Source organism: Diorhabda sublineata, chromosome X (genome assembly GCF_026230105.1).
Source record: "Diorhabda sublineata isolate icDioSubl1.1 chromosome X, icDioSubl1.1, whole genome shotgun sequence".
Taxonomy (NCBI): domain Eukaryota; kingdom Metazoa; phylum Arthropoda; class Insecta; order Coleoptera; family Chrysomelidae; genus Diorhabda; species Diorhabda sublineata.
In genome coordinates this window covers 21234970-21259850 of record NC_079485.1, presented here as the reverse complement: position 1 = coordinate 21259850, position 24881 = coordinate 21234970, and the positions used below count along the sequence as shown (strand labels likewise).

The 24881-nt window shown below is 30.3% G+C and overlaps 1 protein-coding gene across 3 annotated transcripts in view; it reads left to right on the top strand.

Annotated features, from left to right (window-relative positions):
• Positions 1-3207: 3207 nt before the first annotated feature.
• LOC130451585 (filamin-A) overlaps positions 3208-24881 on the top strand; it is a 125724-nt gene continuing 104050 nt past the window's right edge. For 2 of the 3 annotated variants that reach the window (XM_056790690.1, XM_056790694.1), the window contains exons 1-2: positions 3208-3426; positions 14271-14755. In XM_056790690.1, coding sequence (XP_056646668.1) covers positions 14338-14755 — 418 coding nt within the window. In that variant the 5' untranslated portion in view covers positions 3208-3426; positions 14271-14337. Of the gene's footprint in view, positions 3427-3936; positions 3990-14270; positions 14756-24881 lie in introns of all 3 variants that reach the window. The other variant, XM_056790691.1, reaches the window with a different exon arrangement.

Genomic DNA, 24881 nt, shown 5'->3' with positions numbered 1-24881 from the left:
TTTATAACTATGTACCCCACAAAAAATGATTTTTTATCAGCTATGCAAAAGCAAATTTCTTTTAAGAATCTTCTTTCAACATATTAGTCTTCATCTGCTAAAATCGACTTAAAACCTTTATTTCCAGAGTACCACATCCATTTTACTTGGATTTGATTAGATTACACTTAATGCTATACCACATATTATGTATACATTTCTATACGTGGTGTGATTAAAATATACGAAGAATGAAGAAAGGTAATAAAATTTGAATTGATCTCCTTCAAAGCTCTGCCTTCCGCTAGCATTGCGTTTATCCCAATTTATGTATGACTGGAAGCATTTCTGCAAGGCTTGTTTCGATATGGCTTTCATCTGTTCTGTTGCGGCCTTTTCGATGTTAATTGTGTCGAAACGTTTAGTAAGTTCCGAAGAGTGACAAAGGCATTTCTGCTTGAAACACCATTTTGTTGCATAACTCTACAATTTACCATATACTTAAAAGACTGGCATAATCCAATTTAGTGTAAGATATTCTATGTATTATAATTACTATTATCAACCCAAATTGTTATTTTATATTCTAATTCCGTGATGTTAAGTCTATTTAGTATATTTTCCTTAATTTCTTTAATTATTTATTTTTAATTTTTAACATGTATATATCCGGTTTACTGTAAATTATAGAATGTACAAAAAACAACAGGTTGTAATAAATTCGTTTTTTGTCCTACTGGTTTAAATGTCTTCAATATATATTCGTATAAAGGGTAGACTTTTGAATAATCATAATGTTACAATTAATAGAAATGTAACATATCTAGATCGTTGATTTATTCGTAGTTGTCCGTATATTAACCATTGCTTAATAGTGTGGCGTCAATTGTCGACTTGGTTACCATTGGCTAATAAAATTAAGTAACCGAAATTCCACATAACCCTACCCCTACATCAATTTATGGTCATGGAGAAAAAAAGTACCATTATAGGAATATATATTCTCCAAAATTTGATTGATTTGTATTTATTTCTTACAATCCTAGAATATTGTTAAACGTGTGATCTGTACTTTTAATTTCTAAGAAAATACGCGTTCTCTTGTGCCAAATATGTTTAAAGAAGGTTTTTCTAATGTGACAAATATTCTAAGTTTCAATAATTTTCGGATGCATCCACTTTAACTGTCAAACTGCAAAAAGTCTTGACGTTACAAGGATATTCCCATTTATTCTTAAATTTTGATAACTATTCGTACGAACAAGCTTTAATCTACTACTTCTAAATAGTACGTAATATCTTTCTCATCTGATGGGAAAATTCTTTAACCATTCGATGGATGTACCAATCTTACTTACCACCTTTCTTCCGTTAACTTTTCATCAAAGAAGGAAGGTGTAATAATAATCCATTGTAAACAGCAAGCCCTGATTGTATCAAGTTCGCCACTAATTAAAACTTGTTCTTTTCTGTCACTTATTTTCCAAAACATCAAAAAGTTTAGATTTACCATAAACAAATAGACATATAGGAAAACTATGATATTGTTTAGATACATCAGCTGACTGTGGAGCCCAGAACCTGTTTTAAATCACATTTTCCGAACGTTGCTTTGAAATTTTGTTGGAAAATTCAAATTTAAAACATGATCTACAAGAATTTTTATTTTTATAACTTATTTGTGCCTTAATTCCACCATAATATTTATTTATTTATATAATAAATCCTATACGTTTAATAACTGTTATTGAGCAGTTATCAAGCCGAAAGACCCTGGCAGAATGATTAATTTTGTATCGAAATCGCACATGGTTAGTTTCGTTTTCGTATTCATACTGCCAGTAAAATACTATTAAATAATTTACACCCCCAAAAAAGCAAATAAAATAAGAAAATACCGTGCTTTCGGGAAACGTATGAAGAATGGAATAATTTCATTTTAATTTGTATCATTTAAGTATATCAATTTTTTTAAGGGGGGATCAGTTTCTCCAGTGGTCGTAACTCCTGCGCATGTTTAGTAGAAAATCCTTATACTAGCAGAAAACTAATTCAATTAAAAAAATCATACATTATTCGCTTTAGTTCCATTTGTACTACCTATAAATTATCATTAATAATTTGCACCATCAGGTAAAGTGGGACAAACATAAAAGTAACATGCGTAAAAAATTATAATCCCTACAGAAAAAAAAATATCTCGATTTTTCGAGGTGTTCAAATAAAAATTTGATATACTTAAATGGTACAAATTAAAATGAAATTATTTACTACTGGACTTAATCAAAAGCAGTTTTCATGTTATTAAAATATTGTCAGATAGGAGTAGGAGTAGGAGGATTCGTTTCCTGCACAGATATTTGAATTTTTTTCCCTGACAACTTGGTCTGTGTGATGAATAGATGGGCGTTCTAATCAAGATTTAAAGATTTTTGAAGAACATTATCAGAAATTTTGAGATGAAAATATGTTAAGGAATAACTGTATATATATATATATATATATATATATATATATATATATATATATATATATATATATATATATATATATATATATATGTATATAATGAGAGAATCGGACCTCAAAACTATAAAAATAAAGACAAAATATTTCATCTTTAATTATTTTGTTATTTTTCATAGTAAGTGCAGTAAACTTTTGTTAATTGCTCAATATCTGAATTAAAAATTCCATTTTATCCAAGATATTTGTTTCAAATGAATAATTTTTGTGTGCTTGTATTTTCTAAAAATTGTAATTAGTTGAAAAATCAAATAAATAATTTAAAGATCAGTAGATTTGACTGGCATTAAATTGAAAAAGATATATGACTGTTATTAATTAGGCATATATTTTTAACTTAACAGATGCGACATTAAGCGCAAAACTTTTGCTTGCTATCTATTCATCATCTTCAGATTTCAGTATAATCACTAAAGGAATTACTCACTCTACTCCATGTATGTGCGAAATTAAACTAGTTTTATCAGTTATCATGCCAGATGTTCAAAAAAATAACTGAAAATTACGTGAATGAGTTTACTCCACAAAAATTATAAATTACTCTAATGCTTAATCGAGAAACAAATGAGAAACTAAAATCAAGTTACCAAAAATATTACAAAAAACAAACATGTGTAACAAAAAATAAGAAAGAAATAAAGTGGGGTTAACTTTGAAGAGACAATCTATAAACATCTACACTCATGGACAGTGTTCTATTCTTAGTTTTAAACATCTTTACTAAGCGAGCCTGCTCAGTCTGATTATAACCACAAACTAAACCTGGTACAAAAAGTGCGATGATTTTGTGATTTAACCGTTGTTTTTTATATTCTAATTTAATTTATTCATACGTGACTTAAATTTCATAATAATAAGAAAATATTGTTCAGTGTCAAATAGTGATAATTTTAAACGTGATTCACATTAAAGATTTTCCAGGTAAGTCATTAAATTCTTTTTTCGTTCACATACCTACACATTTTTTGTATTTTTAAAAATTGTGATACAATTTTCGAGGTATTTTTTTCCAGAATTTTTTTTGTAATTAGACAATACAAGCTACTGGAATCTTGACATTTGAAGTTATTTCTGTGTGCGTCTTTATATATATATATATATATATATATATATATATATATATATATATATATATATATATATATATATATATATATCGACCATCAAATATTTTTGCTATATTAAACGAATATATAGGAGAGGAAAATATATGCTAAAGTTTTTTCTATTTAGAACAGTAAGTCATTGGAGTATTTGATAAGTTCAGTGAAATGTTTGGTCATATTGATATTTTGATTTTGTAATTAGGTTAAATAAAATATGTTATGTTTTTGGTATAAAATAGAGAATAGAGAAATTATTTTTCTCAGGATATGGAATGACTTAAATTATCAATTTATATTACAGTTATTAAACAAATTGTCTTTACAGATAAGGGAAATCTATAACAAACAATAGGGAGTACTTCAAATATTAAATAGTAGGTATGCCATATTCTTATGTATTAATATTCTATTGTTTTTAATCACACGCTTATGGCTATCAGTTTTAAAATAGTTTTGGGGAAAAAAGAATATTAATTAGATATGAAGATGAAAAGGTTTAATCAAAATTAAGGGAAATTTGGTATGTTGCCAAATATAGGTGAATTTGATTCGAAACGTGTTTGCTATTTTATGCTAACTTAATATGTAGGTATTCCTTATCTCTAATTGCTTTGCCATATTTGGTTTTTGCTTTAATCCTATATTATTAAATTATTTTTTATCTCCAATCTTCGAATACACGATTTCTTTTTTTTTATTCACAGTAGGACGAAACTGCTTTTTCTATATATGTACAGATATTTAGTTGCACATTATTTTTGTCTTCTATATTAATGTCCATTTCTTGCTGTGCTGTTTTTAGTATCGTGTATGTTCTTTCCATGATATTTATATGCATATTCTTTTCACTAGTGTTTCTTTTTATATTTGTTGGTTATTTTTTAACTCGCATCTTTTTCCAGACAATGAGTTAATTATGATAATCCTAATTTTTATTTTTAGAACCATATTTCTATGAATTACATATTCATTGTATCTGAATCACTCTTTTTATTTCATCTTCATCGAAATTTTGATCAATGATAAGAATAAATAAAGCAAATTTCAACTTAAAGAATTAAATTATTTGAATTCATTATTTTATTTTCAATAATTATATTACAACCAACTTATGTAGTTGTTTTGAAAATAAACATGTTACTATTTGAAAACTAAGCAATATATGTTTTATATTTTGTAACACAATAACTCATAGTCCTAATTATACTTTAGGTCGTTTAATGTTAAAGAAAAGCGCGTTTATAATTACATTCTTTCGCCACATTTTCATATTGAGTTGTTTTTGTGGCCGTAAAATTAATCTCGAAATATAGTTGTTATTTATGTACTGATAAAGATTTACACCGGACATGCTAGATATAATCGGTTTATGAAAATCGGAAACGAAGGTTTAACATTGAAAGATGTGACATCATACTAACCGCAGCTTTCCGGTTGATTTCCCGACTAATTGGGATCTTAATTGTAATTTTAGTTTTTTAATATAAACATTGATATTGCAGTTAAGAAATAGTATTACTCAATTTCAAGTTTTTGATATCCAAATACTAAACCCCTTATCAGTATAGATATACCACCAAAACCTAACAGAAGTAGATCCATTCAGATTTGTTTTCATGTAAAAAGCTAGTTATCATTGAAATTGGGTTTATTAAGCTTGTTTAGGTAGATAATTTCTGCACTGTTCAGTGCTTGATTCTTAGGATATTTCCATATTGAAGTATTATTTACCAAAGTTCGATTGAACGCTCTAATTTTGTTATGGACGAAAAGAATAACGTTTATACGAACCCTTTTTATAATAAAACAAAATTAAGAGGCTACTAAAGTTTATTGAAAATTTATTGGGTAGGGGCCAAAACCACCAATTCATCTAAAATAGTATGATAATAAAAATATCAGGTACATACTTTTTCTGATAAATATTAAATATAGAAAAAATATAATTTCAGTTGTATTGTATTGATATTCAACAAAACTACAGAAAGATAAAACTTATGAAATAGTTTTGTTATGTAGAAGTTGATTTTAGAAATCGTTCTGTCAGATTTCATATTATTTCTTGTAATTGTGACAGTATTCAACATGAATAGAAAGTACAACACCTTCCTCAGAATATCGTTTTACAAACGTTCTGTTACTCCCGTTGGAACGAACTCTGATAACACTATATCCCCCTATACAATTAAAGAAAATGAAGCCATTATATCGATGTTCGATTTTGATTGGCAGAACTTTTTGGCAATCAAATCTGGATCTGCATGAAGACAACCTTTAAATTTCATGTCAATTGAAACACGATTTTCTTTTCGTTCATTAGTATTTCTGTTAAAATTATTTATATGCACTCGTACGAGAATTTAACTTCTTCATTACCCTCTCGAATAGTCCTTCTAATTGAATTAAAAGATTTACCACTTTTTGCATGTGGGTGCCTCATAAGTAATGTCGCTTTTCATGTGAAAATTCCTGCGTCCCAATTATAACTTGTTGAGAGTAGTCTCTAATTCTATGAAGTGTGGAATTGCTTTACTTTCATTTGATCATATTCTCTTTGTTGATTAATGATGCAGTAAGTTTTTATGATAAATAGTATAGAGTGCTATAAAGATGAAATTCCTGTATTGTTAAGACCTTATTGGTAAGAGAAGTTTAGAGCAACTGTGGCAGCAAGGAAAATATGTAATATTAAAGGGGATCACCCAAATGAGCAAATGGCCCAGCATTAAGATCGATCTGGCTCAAGTCATCTACCTGCTTGAGATATTGAGGTTAAAAGGAAAGCAGTAGAAAACCAATTTAGTTGCAGCAGTCACCGATTATCGGACTCCCTTGAACTATCTAAAGATACCATACATCGCTTTAATTGTTTTATTAGATGCATTGTTACTTCCAATGGAATTTTCTCTATTTTATACATAACACATGCACAATCAGTGATACAACAAGGGATAATTAACACAAACCATCCCGAAGAGAGGTCGATTCGAGCGAAAAGTCTTGTTGTGTGTCGAGTGAAATTATGAAGGTGTCTTATATTGATACAATTCGGATGGTCGAGCTATCAATGCCGAGAAATATCTATGCTTAGCAGGTTTTCTTTCAATAAGACCAGGCTAAACCACATAATGCGATAGTTACACAGAATAAGATTAAATTAGTCTGAAACTAACATTATAGAATAAGAAAATATGACATAAAAAAATAAACACATTTGGTTCAAGGGTAAAAATAAATTATCAAAAATCGTCTTAAGCTCTTATGTTGGTAATTAATGCGCTGCATTTACACGGTAACCAACACCTTATACATATTATTTTACTTTTATATGATGCATACTTATAAAAATATTCCAATTAAATTTCATTAGTAGTATTATACAAATAATTTATTCATTTCTTTGTATTGCTTATTTATTGATCAATTAATTTTCGTAGTACATAACGAAAATATTGGATTGAAATTTTTGTGGTAATTAAACTATTTGGAACCAAAACGCAGAATAGGTCATCAGGTGACTATCCGTTTCATTATTGGCTGTTACCTCTTATTTGGGTTGAATTTCTCGATCATTCAAGTTATTTGTAAACTGGTAAGGTGAGCATTGCCATGTAAGGCGATGTACTCCTTTCCATGTAAAGGCAATCCTCATTTTTTTTCTATACTTGGCAATCAAATTATTTTTATTGAACGGAACGCTAATACTTCTTTCGTTGCGAGACTAACATGAAATATATACCATGTGAAAGATGAATTGAAGTATCAAGGACCTATGCATAGTTTTATTATACCATGTGGCTTGATAATTATGTCATATATCACGTAAGAAAAAATTTATGAGTATTTCAAGTTTCATTGGCTGTTTTATAATAATATTTACTCATAAAATATATTACTGCACCAAATAATATTTACGTAAACATTGTATTGAAGTTTTCACAATATTATGGATATGGGTGCTTCTATTTTAATTGAACTATCATTTGTGAGACCATGGAAAGTGTGCAGTAAAAATAATTTTCTAATTCCTATATGGTTGATATGTATTTTTTTGTGTATGCTGTATTCGCATTATATACATTTAGACGGTGAATGAATAATGAAACAAACCAGTAAATATATAAATAAATAAATGAACAAAATTTATACTATTTTTTAGACTTCATAATTTGGGTTTTAGGAAAAATAATAGTAATAGAAATAAGTTTATGAAATTAGTTATTGTATATCACACCAAACAGTTTTAAAATCGAATTAAAAATGTAATTATAAAAGGAGCTTATAAACAAGAAAGTGCACTATTTATTATTTTAGAAAAAGTAACAGCTTCTATTCCTAAAGTAATAAAGGAACCGGAACATTTAGCAGCCTTTACTTCCTAGTTTACTAATAATCCAGAGTGATAGGATAAACTCGGAATAATTTAGATCTATAAGCAAAAAAGTGATGTAACCATAGCACCGTATCCTCTTTTATACAATTCAAGAGATATTTTAGAAAATATCAAAATAACTTTTTTGTACAAACATATCCTCTTGAATAAGTTTGGTTCAAGATCGTTATTATTGACGCATGATACGATATTCAATTAGTAATCTACTGTTTATAATCAGAAAGTGAGCTCCGCGATATAGATAACAAAATTCATTGTAATGTAATACTTCTCGTAAAAACCATGAGTTATTTTTCCAAAAACTCATACCTTCCTCTCTCTCGAAATTAACTAATCAAATCGTATTGAAGGGCTAAAATTTCTGTTAATTTCATTTTTGTTCAGGCGAATTGATTTGAATATATTTCAAAAGTAAATAGACCGTTCCGTTTTTCTTTATCTACGTGTACTTATATTAATCATAGGGATAAAGTTAGTTTTATATATTTTCTCTTAAAGTGACTAAGGGACCCTAGATTCCTCTAGCGTTTCACATTAAGGTCGTTCAAAATCGGCTGTTGTGCTAGAAAACATCGATGCTGTGTGTAAATTTATATTGCAAGATCGTCATGTGACATACCGTGAGATTGAAACATACTTGGGCATTAGTTCCACTCGCATAAGCAATATTTCATGAACCTTTGGCTGTCAAACAGGTTTGATTGCGTTGGATAAGATAAATTCAATCGCAGTGCTTCAAAAGACGTCTATAAGATCGTGACAGGCGACCAACCATAGACCTATGCATATGAACCCGAAACTAAACAACAACCGATAGTATGCGTCTTTCGAGACGAGCCAAATCCAAACACGAAGCAATTCATAGTAAATGATCGCCTGTTTTTTTTTGGAATAACTGAACATGTCGCCACCGTTCCATTAGACCAACGTAGATCGGTCAATTCTGATTAATACACCAGCATTTGTTTGCCAGAAATCAAGAGAACCAATCGCAGAAGACGAATCATTCTCCACCATCACAATGCGAGCTTTCACAAATCAAACAAAAACAGTCACAACATCGAATTGATGGATCTTTCGCCGTATATTCCTTGTTTGTCCCCAACGCTTCCGTATTCCCGCAGATGAAAAATAATTTGCGAGGTCAACGTTTTTCTAGACCCGAAGAAGCGGTTGATGCGTTCAAATCACATGTTTTCAATCGAAAACGAAATGGAAAAAATGCTTCGACTATTCGTTAAAACGCTTACATAAGTGTATTGATCTTAATACAGAATACTATCCATATTCAATTATAAATATTTGTTTTTTTCTATTTAGAAACTTAAGTAGCAACTCTCGTAGGAGTTCCTGTTCATTAACTATTATAAAGTTAAATATAAATTATGACTCAATAAATATTTGCACAGGGCTTTCATCATAGATAACTTAGTAAAATATTCTTTCAAATTATCATGGAAAGTAGATCAACAACTCTATTATAAATGTAATAATTGTATTCCCCTAAATGTTACTGGAACAGTGTATATATTTTTGACATATAAAAACAATAAATAATTTGTATTTCCATGTGGCTGATGAATGTGTTTCAGAACCAATTTTCTCAAAGTTCATTGGAAATGGATGAAGAGAATACTTCGTATTTGATATACAAGATATTTACACAGCTATCAAATGATACTTTACAAAAAGATTTCTATCACAATTTAGTCAGAATATGAAGGTTCTCTGAGAAGATTCCGATCTCAGCCTGAAGATGTCAGCACTATGACCGTAAAATTTTGGGCAGCTGAATTAGCACATGGCCGTATCAGCTTGACTGATGAGCGTTCGGGATGACCAAAAACTACGACACCTATCGATATCAACGAAAAAATTCACCAAATGGTACTGGACGACCTTCGGATTAAGTTTAAAGAGGTAGAAGACGCTATCGACATATCAAAAGAACGCATATACTGACTGAAGGATTATGTTTGCGTAAGCTATCCGCACGTTTTCTCACTTTGGAGTGAAACGTATTTGAATGTCCATTTCCCAAGCCTTATTGACGGGGTTTAAGCAAAATGAGTGGGATTTTTTGCGTCGATTCATAAATGAGAGCCAAACTGTACTAACACCATTTTTTTCAAATCGATATTATGTTTCCTTCTTACTCCACGTCACTTGATTTCTCGTATGGAATATAGAAATAAGTCCTATATAATATACTTTTAAAGTTAGCCAAAGATTATGGAGTTAATATCGTTAAAGATACTTTCCATGTATAGACATAATACAATTTTCAGTGCATTTGTGAAACGTATCAGCCACTTGAATCAGAAGAACTCGAAAAAATTCCGTTCCAAGAACGAAGCAGATGAAACCAACTGAAGTTTCAAAATCAGAGGGAAAAAACAGAAAGTCAAATAATAAAATATAACAAGAAAATGTCCACAAAAGAAAGATTAGATGAGATCTGGAGTAAAAAACTAAATGCGGTAATGAGTATGCAAAACAAGTCGATCTGCCCTATATAGATACCTGTCATTTACAATGTTCAACAAAAGTTCCTGAAAAGCCTAGGCAGGTAATTCATCCAATGTTTTGGAATCCTGATGAAAGTATGGAGTTAAAATAACAGTTATACAATGTGTGCCAATAAAGCGTAAACGCCTAGTAACCGGAAGTGAATTGATAAAAGACCTCTCAACAGACACTCCTTTTTGATACCATCAATATTAGAGTAAATTTTCGCCAAATGTTTTATCTTTCAGCTTCAAACATTCAAATATTTTTCTCAACGGGTATTAAAAGAAAATAGGATGAAGGAATTGTAGATAATATAAATAGAATGTATGAACTATATAGGACATACTGCAAAGAAAATACTGCCAAAAGTAGGGGGGCTATACTCAATAATTTTTTATACAGAATTTAATTAACTACTCGTTTATATTGCTATAAAATAATACCTGCTATGAATGTGATGATTTTTTCTAGCCAAAACTCAATCTACAGAAAATCGGGAAAGGAGAGTTTGGCAGAAATTATCAATACTTTGATGAAGCTAGTAAAAGATATGCCTTAAAAAGAACAAATAAAGAGACAGCTGAACAAAGTGATGGAAAACTAGAATTTTTCACTGTTGATCGAGTGAAAACCACTTTTTTGCCAAATATCGAGAAGATAAAAAAGAATCAAGAAATCAATTCTTGTGCCCTTCAAAAAATGTGGCTGAACTACGTGGTCTTCAAGGATACCGGCCCAAACATTTATAGATCACCTATCAGTTTTCAGAATGTACGGATTGAGGAATAATAGAGAAAAATATGGTAGTTCACCGTTCCATTTGTGGAAAACAAAATAAAAAATATTGTCTGCACGGTGATGGCATAAAACTATTGATCAAAGCGATCTATTACTTATTCAAATGCTATTCTGGATGATGAAACAACTAATAAATTTCGGAGTAGAAAATTCATGTTTGAAACTACCGTTTTCCAACACAAAAATCAATTTATATGAAAACTATTATTTATTCATGCTTGATAAATGTTCTCTGTACAATAATGTGATGGAAATATCGATATCAAATTATTATAGACAGTTTCAATGGGATGGGATGTTCTCATCTATTAACTGCACAAAAATAATTTTTTTATTTTCTAGCTAATATCAAATTATTTTTAGTTTCACAAATTAAAATTGTTTCTAAAATTTAGAGAAAATGGAAAAATTTTTCTTAGAAATGAGAGGACATATCGAATGTAATTTTGAATCAATATAAAAAATAGGCTATATTAAAATGAGTATATCTTTTTTATATAGTTTTATATATAATATAATATAACTCAATGAAAGTTATAAGATTGATGTAAGATGTAAGAACCAAGATTATAGGTGAGTTCAAAAAACTGATGTCTCCCTTGTTGCGCACGACCACGGTTGAACTAAAAACTCACCCTGTATATTGTATATATTGTTTAGGATATCAGATACACTGCGACTCAAAAGCCTAGTTGCGTCCCTTTTGTTTGCGTTGATATTGTGGACGCCCAGTACTGATTGTTAATCCCACTCCTTTCAGAAGTTTCAAGATGTGCGTTTTCTGGCTACCAAAGGTTTTCATTTTCTATTTTATACGTCCAAGGTGTAGTGCTCTGGAGTTGCGTAGTATCTTGAATTTTAAGAGACTGTGAACATAACTTTCGACCGTTATTTTTTTTACTAAGACTGGTGTTTTTCTGGTGTCCACCTCGGTGGCAATGACCCGACAACACTCCTGTTGATATTCGTAGATTATTTCTACTTTCACCGATCATTTAATAGATCTTCTTTGGTTATAGATCCCAAGAGTATCTATGTCTACATCAATCACTGTAGATGTTCTCAATAACTGATTATTCCTTTCTACCCTATTTTGTAGTATTTTCTCAATTGTCCTGTATCCGATTTCACAAAACGGCTCAGAGCCTATAAAAGCTTTATTAGCCCCTACTTTAGCAAGTATGTTTACTTTTTCATTCCCTCCATTTCAGTGTGTCCCGGAAGCCATTGGAGGGTAATAAGATGATAATTTTATCTGCGATAAGTCATGTTCAGAATTAACTGAACATATTTTTCGATTGCAAGTATTACTGCTTAAATAATACTTGGTGTATTAGTCAAACTTTTAGAGTTCTTAGCTCTGGTTCACCACTCTCTTATTCCAGTTTTATCTGCCGTTTTGAAGCCATCCGTATACCATTTAATGGCATTTCTGTTTAATCATGGTGTTTTGATCTCATACTCCTTTAGTTTGAACCTCTTTGAACTAAGGAAATGATAAACTCTAATATCTAATGAACTGTATTACTACTATACTATGGTATATCTAATAGAAATGAACAGGCTGCTTTCATGGTCAAGGCATCTACGGAGAAATAATGAAATTTGTCTTATTCGTAATTTGTCACCTTGCGAGCCACTCACTTTTTATGTCTAACTTTCTATTGGAGAATTGTTCAGGACTATTCGTAGTCATTTAAACTTTGTTGCCTGTGAATATTTTTTCAAAATGCTTTTTAAGTAGTTAAGTATCTGGGCATGAACATACCTACAAAGCTATGATAGAAAAAGCACATTAAGAAGAGAAGAGAAAAGCTCAGTCTGAAATATAAAAAAAATTACTGGTTATTAGGTAGAGACTCAGAACTCTCAATTCATACCAACAGTTTCTAGTATACTCGTATTAAGGAGTTACAACTTTGAGTCTGTGGCTGCTTAAAAAAAATTGGAATCATACGAAGATATCAAAACAGATATTTGAAAGTTAAAATGATAGCACACGAGGCAAGACATTCGACAATTTAACTGCTGGACCAAAGAGAAATAGTGAAGACTCAAAACTATTAAATGTTTGAGCTAGTATAGTGGTTGAACGCAAAGTACTGTGCTTATTGTGTAGTAAGACTCAGAATATAAGGAAATCAGTAGGTCAAACACACATGTTTACATAGACGAGTATGTGTTCAACATAGTCGAGAGAGCATTTTCTCCATTTAGGCATAATTTAAGTAAAAATGTCGATTTGCAGTAGAAATTAGAGAGAGAGTACTTTTCGAAAATATAATTATATTCTATAACTTATTATTATATTTTGCACAAGTGCAACATTCACTTTATCAAGCATGATTGTAATAGAAAAAACAATGTAAATGATATTCTATTATTAAAATTGTAAAAAAAAATTGGAAGAAAGAAAATATTTCACGAATCAATTACCTCGGTAATGGTAATACTCATATTTATAACGAAACCATTCATTGATTTTAAATAATGAAATTATTTTACAAGTTTTTTAACATTATTTGAAAAGTGTGTCCAGCTGATATCTAAGATTATTCATTTTTTTATTTGTTTGTATTCTCCAAACATATTCTTGTTATAAATGTACACTCATTGCATGTCTGCTCTAAAAACTAAAAATGAATAGCAATAGTGTGTAAGCTCTTGAAGCCTTACTTAAAATTTAACTATTACTACAAAATTGAAATTTTTCATAAGCACGAATTGCATTTTATATAATCTGTAATTGTTGTCTTATTATTGATACTAAATTGTTTTGGAAAAAAAATATGAAATAGGTTTATGGAGAAAACCAAACTTTTGTTAATGAAGAACTCATTAATAAGTAAAAAAAGGTTTAGAATTGTTAGGTATGCTCAGTGTATTGGCTCTAACGAAAATAAATTTATTACATTTTTTTGTCCAACAACCATGTTAACCTCTGTGTTTTGTTGCAGAGGTCATAGTTGATTAGATCGAAGCACTAAGTATATTCAAGAACGATAAGAGGTAAAGTAACTGAAGATGAGCCAGTTTCCCTACCACGATTCGGTCACCGGTTTCAGACCGGTTGAGCCCGGCGTGCAGACACAGAATTCGAACATCAGCGAGTACTGCGACCGCGATCAGTCAGTAGATGACGAGGACGAGATGGTGACGACGGAGCGTGAGTTAGCCGAGGACGCACAATGGAAAAAAATACAGCAAAATACTTTTACAAGGTGGGCAAACGAACATCTGAAGACCGTATCGAAACACATTGGAAATTTAGAAACAGACCTTAGTGACGGTTTGAGGTTAATAACTTTGATTGAAGTGCTATCTGGAAAAAGGTTGCCGAAACATAATAAAAAACCCTCGTTTCGGTCTCAAAAACTCGAAAATGTGTCAGTGGCTCTTAAGTTTTTGCAAGATGATGAAGGAATTAGAATTGTCAATATTGGTGAGTTTTTTATGTTTCTTTTCATGTCCATTCTTTAGTCACACAACATTAATAGTTACCGGCTTCACTATCAAAACTATTGTTTCATTTTGTTTGGCAAAAAATAACTTACTATTTGATACAATTAAAGTGAATGTGAATATATCATACAGTAATTTGAAAATAAATTAACCAACAATATAAATTAAAAATACATGATATTTTAAAATGTAATTTATGATAGATTGATTATTAAATATATATATATATATATATATATATATATATATATATATATATATATATATTGTCTTCTACTAGTATAGACATTTTCTACCGGTTTTGACTTACAACTTGCCCATAAAATATTTGAAATTCTCAAATTTGATATCCATGCTAAAAACAGAACACAAAAAACAAACAAAAAGTTTTCATTACTTTTCTAGTTTGCATTTATTTAAGCAAGTTGATATTTCGATACTTATTAAATACGACTTAAGTATTCCAATTTATATATTACTGTTAAAAATATATTAGGTGAAATCTGGGAATTTATTGAATCAATGCCGAAAAAATATTTGAATGGCTTTCTTCAGTTTTATTGATGAAAATCTCCGCTCAGCCAGCGTCTGAAAAATTACTTTTTTGTTATTAGGTGTGGTTTTCCTGTATCCAGTGTGGATTTCAAACAAATCTATATCAGCTGTTTTGCTTTTTCATATAAATCAGTTAAAGTAAATTATGAAACGTAACTTACCAAATGTTAATCACACAAGGTGTTTTGTTGTAATAAGTTCCTCTATAATTTCTCCAAATATTTAATACTAATGAATTTTGAGCCCGCGAAGTCGGCAAAGTAACCTTGAACTTGGGAACTGTTCTTATACATAAACAGAACAACTAAAATATATATTGAGTTGGACCACCCTATGTCTAAAGAAGTTCGTATCTGATGTGTTCCAAATGATCATAATTTCTCCTCGGATAATACAAATTTTCATCATCCCCATTTGATACGGTGTCAACTACTTTTCCGATTTTTTATCATATGGCTATTCAGCTCATATTGTGATTATGGGATTGTAGCATCACAATTATTACGTTTATTAAACTAATTTGATGATTGGTGGAATAGTCTCTCTGTAAACGATATTGGTCTTTCATGTTTTGATGTTGAGGATTGGTGTATTGGAGTATTGGTGATTGATTGTGATTTTTTTGACCTTTTTTTGTATATTTAATTCCAGATAATTATTGCTCTCTCAATATATACATGTAAATGTTCTTGATTTTAGGTCACTTCTGTTTCAAAATTATTTTTTTTTTAATAATTTTTAAAAGATAGATCAAAATTGACGTTTCGACTAGTCTTTATCAAAATTATTAAAATTTAAAAATTATTAAAAAGACTAATTTTGAAACAGAAAAGACCTAAATTCAAGAACTTTCAGGAACATAAACATATTATCGAAAAGTATAAGAAATAATAAATTAAAGGAATATATATATATATATATATATATATATATATATATATATATATATATATATATATATATATATATATATATATGAATATATGTCACCTACGCCATTGCCCTTAGGTGGACAGTATATTGTGCTGATTAAGAACTTATTTTATTGTAGAATTGCCTAGCTTGTGTTTACCAAAAGATTATTTAATTCACGTTTGTAATAAAAAATATCAGTCTTGTAATTGAAGTTGTTGGTAGAATTTATGTTAGAAATAAAGTTAGTTTTTAAAAACACGGTTCCAGTAAATTAAAAGTTAAGTGGCGCAGTCAGTAGGATAGTCAATCGGAAGTTAAAGCATATAACATTCGGTTCGTTTCTACGATTTGTTGACTATTCGAACAAGTAAAGTTAAATTATTGGAACTCTTAGTTGGGCGAACTGAGTAACTCAACTAGAAGATCTGTGTTGTGCTAGAAACCGGAAGAATCAAGAGGATATTGGTTGTTCCTGTGCAGTCCGAGCCAATGGAAAGGATCTTCATTCTATTGCTGTAAGTGTTTTTAATGTCATATAGAGGAAATATTAATTATTTACTTGACACATCTGACGATTCTGACTCAAATTCTGATTCAAATAACTCAAATTCAGGCTCAAACTCTGTTAATACTAAAATAAAATTTAACTTAGCATCACCAAAACTTTTTTCTACGAACAATTTTAATAAAATGGCTACTCCACAATTACCTATTTTAAAAAAGGAGTATCTTGATATGATACCCGAATTTGATGGAAACAATGCATTACTTCCTAGGTTTATAGAAATTTCAGAGAAATTAGTGAGTAAGTTTTATAATACTGTGGATGTAGGGGATTTTCAAAATGAATATTTGATGTCCAGCATTTTAGCAAAAATAAAAGGTGAAGCAGCCATAAACATTTCTTCTTGTACGATAAGAACTTGGGAAAATCTAAAAGATGCACTTCTTAATACTTATGCTGACAAAAGAGATATTTACACTTTAAGTATAGAACTTTCAGAAATGAAACAAGGTAATGAAACGCCTTTCGAATTTTATAATAGAATTCAACATTTATTAAATCTTCAAATTTCTCATCTCACGACACATTCTAATGTTAGTGAACATTTAATTTTGGGTAATTACTTTAAAAATTTGGCTCTCAGAGTATTGCTACGCGGTTTAAAAGAACCTTTAGGCACATTAATGCGTACGAAAAATCCAGAAAATTTGAATATTGCTTTAAATGTTCTTACAAATGATTTTCAAGTTTATATGACCCAGAATAATCATCCGAAAAATATTTTTTCACCCTTGAATACGCAAAATAATTCACATAAAAATAAAACCGATTTCCAAAATAATGTGGCATATAGGCAGCCACCTCCTAGGCAAAATTCTATTCCGAATTATCAATATACTAATTGAAATTCCGCATCAAACCCGCAAAATCGTCCTTCAACTTCTTACACTCCTTCTAATAGGAATAATTCAAACTTTTCTAATAATGGTCAAAACGTCTTTAAACCCAATCAGAACCAAAAATTTCCAAATCCAACTCCAATGAGTATGTCTACAAGAAATACATCTAGACCCCCTCAAAATTATCAAAATAGGTTCCAACACAATCCGAATCAACCTAGAAATTTTATCTCGGAAGAACTCCATAATATAGACGATTCTGATTGCACTAATGATGAATCCGATAATTTTTTAGAGATACCAGCCTCGGAACCAAACCAAACATTATCGAATTGTTAAACTTAAATAATTCAGAAAGCGTGTTACCCTATATAATTTTTCCAGAACAAAATCTTAAGGTTTTAATTGATACTGGTAGCACAAGATCCTTTGTGACACCAGCAGTTGCTGAGAAATATTTCAAAAAATCTTATGTCAAAAAACCCTTCCATGTAAAATCTGCCTTTGGTAGCAGTCAACAAAATTTCTGCACACTCATTCCAATCCCTAAAATGTTTAATTATAGGAAACCGCTCAATTTAGAATATTGCGTTTTCAAATTTCACGATCATTTTGATTGTTTGTTAGGATTGGATAATTTAAAAATACTTAATGCAATTATCGATTTAAATAATAATTTGCTTATGACTCCTTATAGTCAAATTAAATTGAATTACTTTGACATTAAAACTGGATCCACGAATTGTATAGTAGTGCCTCCACGTTGTGAACAAGTAATTAAATTAAATATTGAAAATGTAAAAAATGGTAATGTAATTATACCATATACACGAATTGAGAAATTAGAAATCCCTGAATGTTTAACAAAAGTTGAAAATAATATAGCTTTATGTACAATTTTAAATCCTTCAGAATCCAACTTTCGAGTAGATTTAAACCCTTCTATTAGTGTTGAGACATTCGATGAATACGAACAAACCCTCAACCCAAATTTTAATGAAATTTATTGTGAAAATGTTAAATTTGATGTTTCGAAAGTTAGAACTGAACACATGAATTCCGAAGAGAAACAATCTGTATTAAAATTAATTCAAGAGTATAGTGATATTTTTCATGTTGAAGGAAATCAGCTCACCTTCACAAGTAAAATAAAACATCACATTAAAACTTCTAATGAAATACCTATTTATTCAAAATCATACAGGTATCCTGAGATTCACCGAACGGAAATTCAAAATCAAATACGAAAAATGTTAAGTAATAATATTATTAGACCATCCAATTCTCCATGGTCTAGCAACATTTGGATAGTCCCAAAGAAGCTAGATGCTTCTCAAAAGCCGAAGTTTCGACTCGTTGTTGACTGTCGAAAACTGAATGAGATCACAATTGGAGATCGATATCCATTGCCAGATATTACAACGTTACTAGATAAGCTTGGACGTTGTCAATATTTTACAACATTAGATCTCGCTTCTGGTTTCCATCAGATCGAAATGGCTGAGGAGGATATTCCGAAAACAGCCTTTAATGTAGAAAACGGGCACTATGAATATGTGCGCATGCCTATGGGTCTGAAAGGAGCGCCTGCAACCTTTCAAAGGGTCATGGACAATATCCTAATGGGTATACAGAACGAAAAATGTTTGGTGTACCTTGATGATATAATTGTGTTCAGTACCAGTTTACAAGAACACATCACAAATTTAAAAGAAGTATTCAATAGATTAAGAGAATCTAATTTTAAATTACAAATTGATAAATGCGAATTCTTGCGAAAAGAAGTAGCATATCTGGGACATATTGTCACGCCAGAAGGTGTAAAACCGAATCCAGATAAAATTTTAGCAATTCAAAAATTTCCAATACCAAAAAATTCAAAACAATTAAAAGGTTTCCTTGGACTCCTAGGATATTACCGAAAATATATAAAAGATTTTTCAAAATTAACTAAACCATTAACTATTAGACTGAAAAAAGATGCAATTATTAATGTAAACGATTCAGATTACGTCGAATGCTTTGAAATGTGTAAAAATCTGTTGATGAATGAACCAATACTTCAATATCCAGATTTTACAAAACCCTTTAACCTTACCACAGATGCCAGCAATTATGCTTTAGGTGCTGTTCTAAGTCAAGGCAAAATAGGCTCTGATTTACCTGTGGCTTACGCCAGCAGAACCCTAAATGATTCAGAATGCAACTATTCTGTAATCGAGAAAGAACTTCTTGCCATAGTTTGGGCAACCAAATACTTCCGCCCCTATCTTTTTGGCAGAAAATTTACAATAGTTACCAATCATAAACCACTCCAGTGGTTACTCTCACTTAAAGATAATTTTAATAAGACAATTCAGGACATTCAGTATAATGAAAAATTATTAAAAACGAAAATATTTGAGATAAGAGATATTCTAGATTTTCAAGCAAATGCGGAAAATATTAAATATTTAAAAGAGTTATTCAACGAACTTCTTATCACATTCAATGTAATTCAAGACATTTTAGAAACGGTTGAAAATTCCTTGACCTTCTGTAAACTTAGAACATTACATCCAAGTATTATAAAATCTCACGATTTATTTGTAGAGTTGCAAAAAGTGCATTATTACTACCAAGCGGAATTACCCTTTGAATTAAAACATAAAAATATTTTAGAATTTGAAGCCGTCATAGACGTAGTTTGTAAAGTAGAAAATAATCAAATTCAATATTTTTTATCGATACCCATTAACTATGATATTTTATTTAATCTTTTTTATATGTTACCTATACCTACAGAAATTGAATCAGAATACGTAACATTAATACCTAATTCAAAATTTTTACTTAAATCAAATAATGTCATTAAACCTCTAAATGACATTTGTACTCGCGGCAATATATTTCAATGTCCTAACCATTTGCAAGACAATAATAATTATGGATGCGAAGAGAACATATTGCTAGCAGGAAATTCTACATATTGTCAATATACAAAAATTGAAATAATTAAGAATCACATTGAAATTATTCCGGAGATAAATCAATTTTTAGCAATATTTCCCGAAGAAGAAAAATTAATCATAAAATGTAAGCAAGAAACTGAATTGGAACTCTTAAAGGCATTTATTTAATAGAAAATTCAGCATATAAAATTATATTTAGGAACCAAGAGTTAATATTTCAACAAAAAACGTTTGGACAACCTTTTGTAATAAATGAATTAAATTTGAAATTAAATCAATTACACGTTTCTCCAATGAGGATTGATTTAAAAAAATTAAAATTAAAGGATATTCCAAATCAACTGGTAATGCCAATATTCACGGATAACACTAATCTTCACATTCCCAGTATTTGGACTATTCTTCTTTATATAGCATTGATATTGGCCTTCTTGTGGATTTCGTATAAGAGGAAACATTCAGGAAGGACAAGTAAGAATCACCCGCAGGCAACAGAAGATGGGATCCAGCTTCCAGGAGAAGCTTCCTTCTAAAGGGGGAGGTGTCACCTACGCCATTGCCCTTAGGTGGACAGTATATTGTGCTGATTAAGAACTTATTTTATTGTAGAATTGCTTAGCTTGTGTTTACCAAAAGATTATTTAATTCACGTTTGTAATAAAAAATATTAGTCTTGTAATTGAAGTTGTTGGTAGAATTTATGTTAGAAATAAAGTTAGTTTTTAAAAACACACACACACACACACACACATATATATATATATATATATATATATATATATATATATATATATATATATATATGAATTCTGGACCTGATAGTGGAACAAAAACAAACTGAGAAATAAGGAGACACGAATTAAATTTTAAATATCTTTAGGTTTGGTTGAAATTTACGAGAACAGTATGGTGGAAGTCTTCAATAAAAAAGTTATTTCACATCTGACTAATATTTTATTTTTCAACATAATCTTATTCTAGCTTTTCATAGTTCAGCTAGTTTTCCATTTTTTCAATCCTTTCATGAAATAGGTTCCGTTTGTCTCTGACATAATCCCTTCAGTTTTCTGTAATCCATCAAATGATTTAGTTAGTTAACATTAAGTGGTGGAAAAAAGGCCAATTAATCGGCGATCCATAAGAACAAGGGCACGGATTTTATTAACCAATTTTAGAGTAGATACATAGAGTGACGGTCCTGGACGTTCAGCATCACCTTTTAAAAGCAGAGGACCACATACAAGTCAGTCGAGAGGACAGATAACTTTTAAGATATTTTTTACGAAATACCTCGAAATTTTTTTCATCAAAATATATTTGTGCATGGATTGACAGATTCTACCAACATTTCAGCCAAGCCAAGGCGCTTAGTGTCTGTTTGACAATCGTATATGTGAGTCGATGTGAAGATTTTTGTGAGAATAGAAAATAGTGAGTGTCGAGCTATCATTAAATATTTTTAGCTGAATCCAATCGTGGCCGTACAGTTAGACGGACGACGAGCGTTCGGAATGGCCAGAAAATGCGATAACCAGCGATGTCATCGAAAAGGTTCACCAAATGAGACTGGCCGACCGTTAAATTAAGATTGGAAAGATAAAAAAAGCTGTCGGCATATTAAAGGAACGCATTGGCCATATACTGTTTGAAGAATTATTCATGCGTAAGCTATACGCGCATTGAGTGTCGCGTTTGCTCACTTTGAACCAAACGCGCATTGGAATGAATATTTCACAGGTCTAATGGATGCAAACTAAACAAAATGACTCATAACTGTATATGGAACCTGGATTCACCACTACACTACTTAAACGAAAAACCATCCAAGACAAATAAGGCAAAAAAGGTTTCATTGTCCGGAAAATTGACCGTATTCATTGATTAACTTCAAAAAGATAAAACAAGGAGAGTATACGCATAATTTCTTGATAATGTAAAGGAAGAGATTGCAAAATGCGACCGCATTTTAAGAAAAAGAAAGTAAGGACAATACACTTTCTGACATCCATCAGATCTGACTCCCGGCGACTTTTTTTTATTTGCTAACTTCAAACTTCCACTTATAGACGAAGACGTTATCGTATAATTAAATGCCTGTTTTGAGTAGAAAGAAGGCAACTATTATTTGTAAAATTTAACCAGTTACATAATCGCTGGAAAAAGTGCTTAAAACGAGATTATGTTAAAAAATAAAAGTGATTATTGAAAAATCATCTTGCTCATTTGTTAGGTCGGAAATTTTCAGACAACCCTTTTATAATATTTATGAATGATATGTATTATCAGAAAATCTTATTTGAAAAGAGTAAGTCACAAAAATTGCCGCCTTATAATTTTCAAGGTAAGTTTATTATGAATCATACATTATAATTTTTCATGGCAATAAAGCAACTTTACAACTTCTAACTTATTTCAGGATAGATATATCAGTTCGTTCTCTCTAAATTAACTATTAAATTACTAACTTAAGGAAGTTTCAAATTGCTCTCTACCATTAAACCTTTAGAAAATTGAATGAATGGATGTTTGATTACAATTTGCGGGATGAAAATTTATAAAAAATAAAGATTTTCTAGAAAAATTTGTTTATTCAGTTGATTCCCTTCTTTGAATTAAACATGTTTTGTATCAGTAATTATTTGTGGACATCTTAATGTTTAAAATAAAGTGTTTGCTAGACCTACTTATTTTGTTAATTGTTGTTCGTTGTTTTATCATAGGAATAACAACCTACGCTTGTACCTATCGAATTGTCGCAATCTCATTGTATTAAAGTGTAGCCTATTTTTAGTTATTACCGGATGGGTATCCTGGAGGCCACTCATATCAAAGATTTTAATTAATCAAATTGCATAATTTGAGGATTATACACTCTGATTACCTCGGACAATGGCTTGCATGCTTTTTATAAATTTTAGTTTGTAGAAGTTTTATAATATGGACGATATTATAGTGACATCTTGTTGTCGAATCTTTCGTTATCCGGAAAAAATAATGAGATTTATTGTTGTTGTTTTGATACACTGGCTTTCAAATGTATGGCACCCCTTATTTCATCTGAATGTTTATATTTACAATGAAACCTAGCAAAGCTTTGAAGGATGAGAAATAAAGGCACAACAAGCATATCCTCCTTTAAGTCTGATTAATTTAACAACTTTTATAGGCATCTCTATAAACAAGTGATTAATAATTTATTGGAGAATATTTCTTCATTTTGTGGTAACTATATTTTCAAGTTTTTTGACATTGGCCTATGAATTATTTCTTCAAAATTTGCTATAGTCGTATAATCTCACACATGTTCAATAGAAATCATGTAGATTGTCATTACCGACAAGTCTAATCTTGTAACATTTCGATTAACAAATACTTTGCTTAATACTCTAATGTGATGCGGATGTGCGATATCATACACAAAAGTGAAATGTTTACATATTTTGTTTCGCAATAGGAAGAATTGTAGGGGCTACTGCATTTTGGATATAATGTTACTCTGTCATTGTCCCTGATATGTATATTATGTTCTTCAATTGTATATTTTACCACCCCAGAACATTTCCGTTCTACCAAGAAAGAGTGCAACTTGAATATCATATTATAGTTCACGTTAACGCGCTGGTTTTCACAAAACTCTATTTTTGTACTAAAACAATTTTTACTTTATTTATGGAAAGTAAATTTTTCCATTGAAAAAGTAAAAAAAAATTGTGGATTCGCGCCAAGTGCTAGATCCAAGACCACCTAGTGAAAATTTTTTCCTTCACACTGCAGTCCTGGAAATAACCCAGTGGTAAGTCTTCTGATATTGAAACCTTGCCACTGGAATGGTCGTAAATCGATTATAGATGATTAGACGGTTTATCCATCTTAATTTTCTGTAGTAAGACGTCCACTTCGATAGGGTATACGAAAAGTAATGATCTACCGGCGCCAAGTTTAAATTGTTACGCGCCTAATTTAAATCGAATATGTGTGCTCATTTGGCACACAACATGCTAACTTGCTATTGGATAGTATTTAACTGTAAGAAAAGATATTCTATTTCAGTCCTATTCCTTCGATACAGATTCTGAACTTTTAGACGTAGAAAATAATCGCCGAAAATCTCGGAAACTTTCTGGATGAACAATTAGATATCAATTGCTGTTCTCTACTGAAATAAAAAAATACTTGTTTCCATATAGGAGGTGTATCATCGTTACAATGATTATTTTAACAATAACAATAATAGTAACCTAACCTAATATAACCTGAACATCTGAAATGAAAAACAAATAG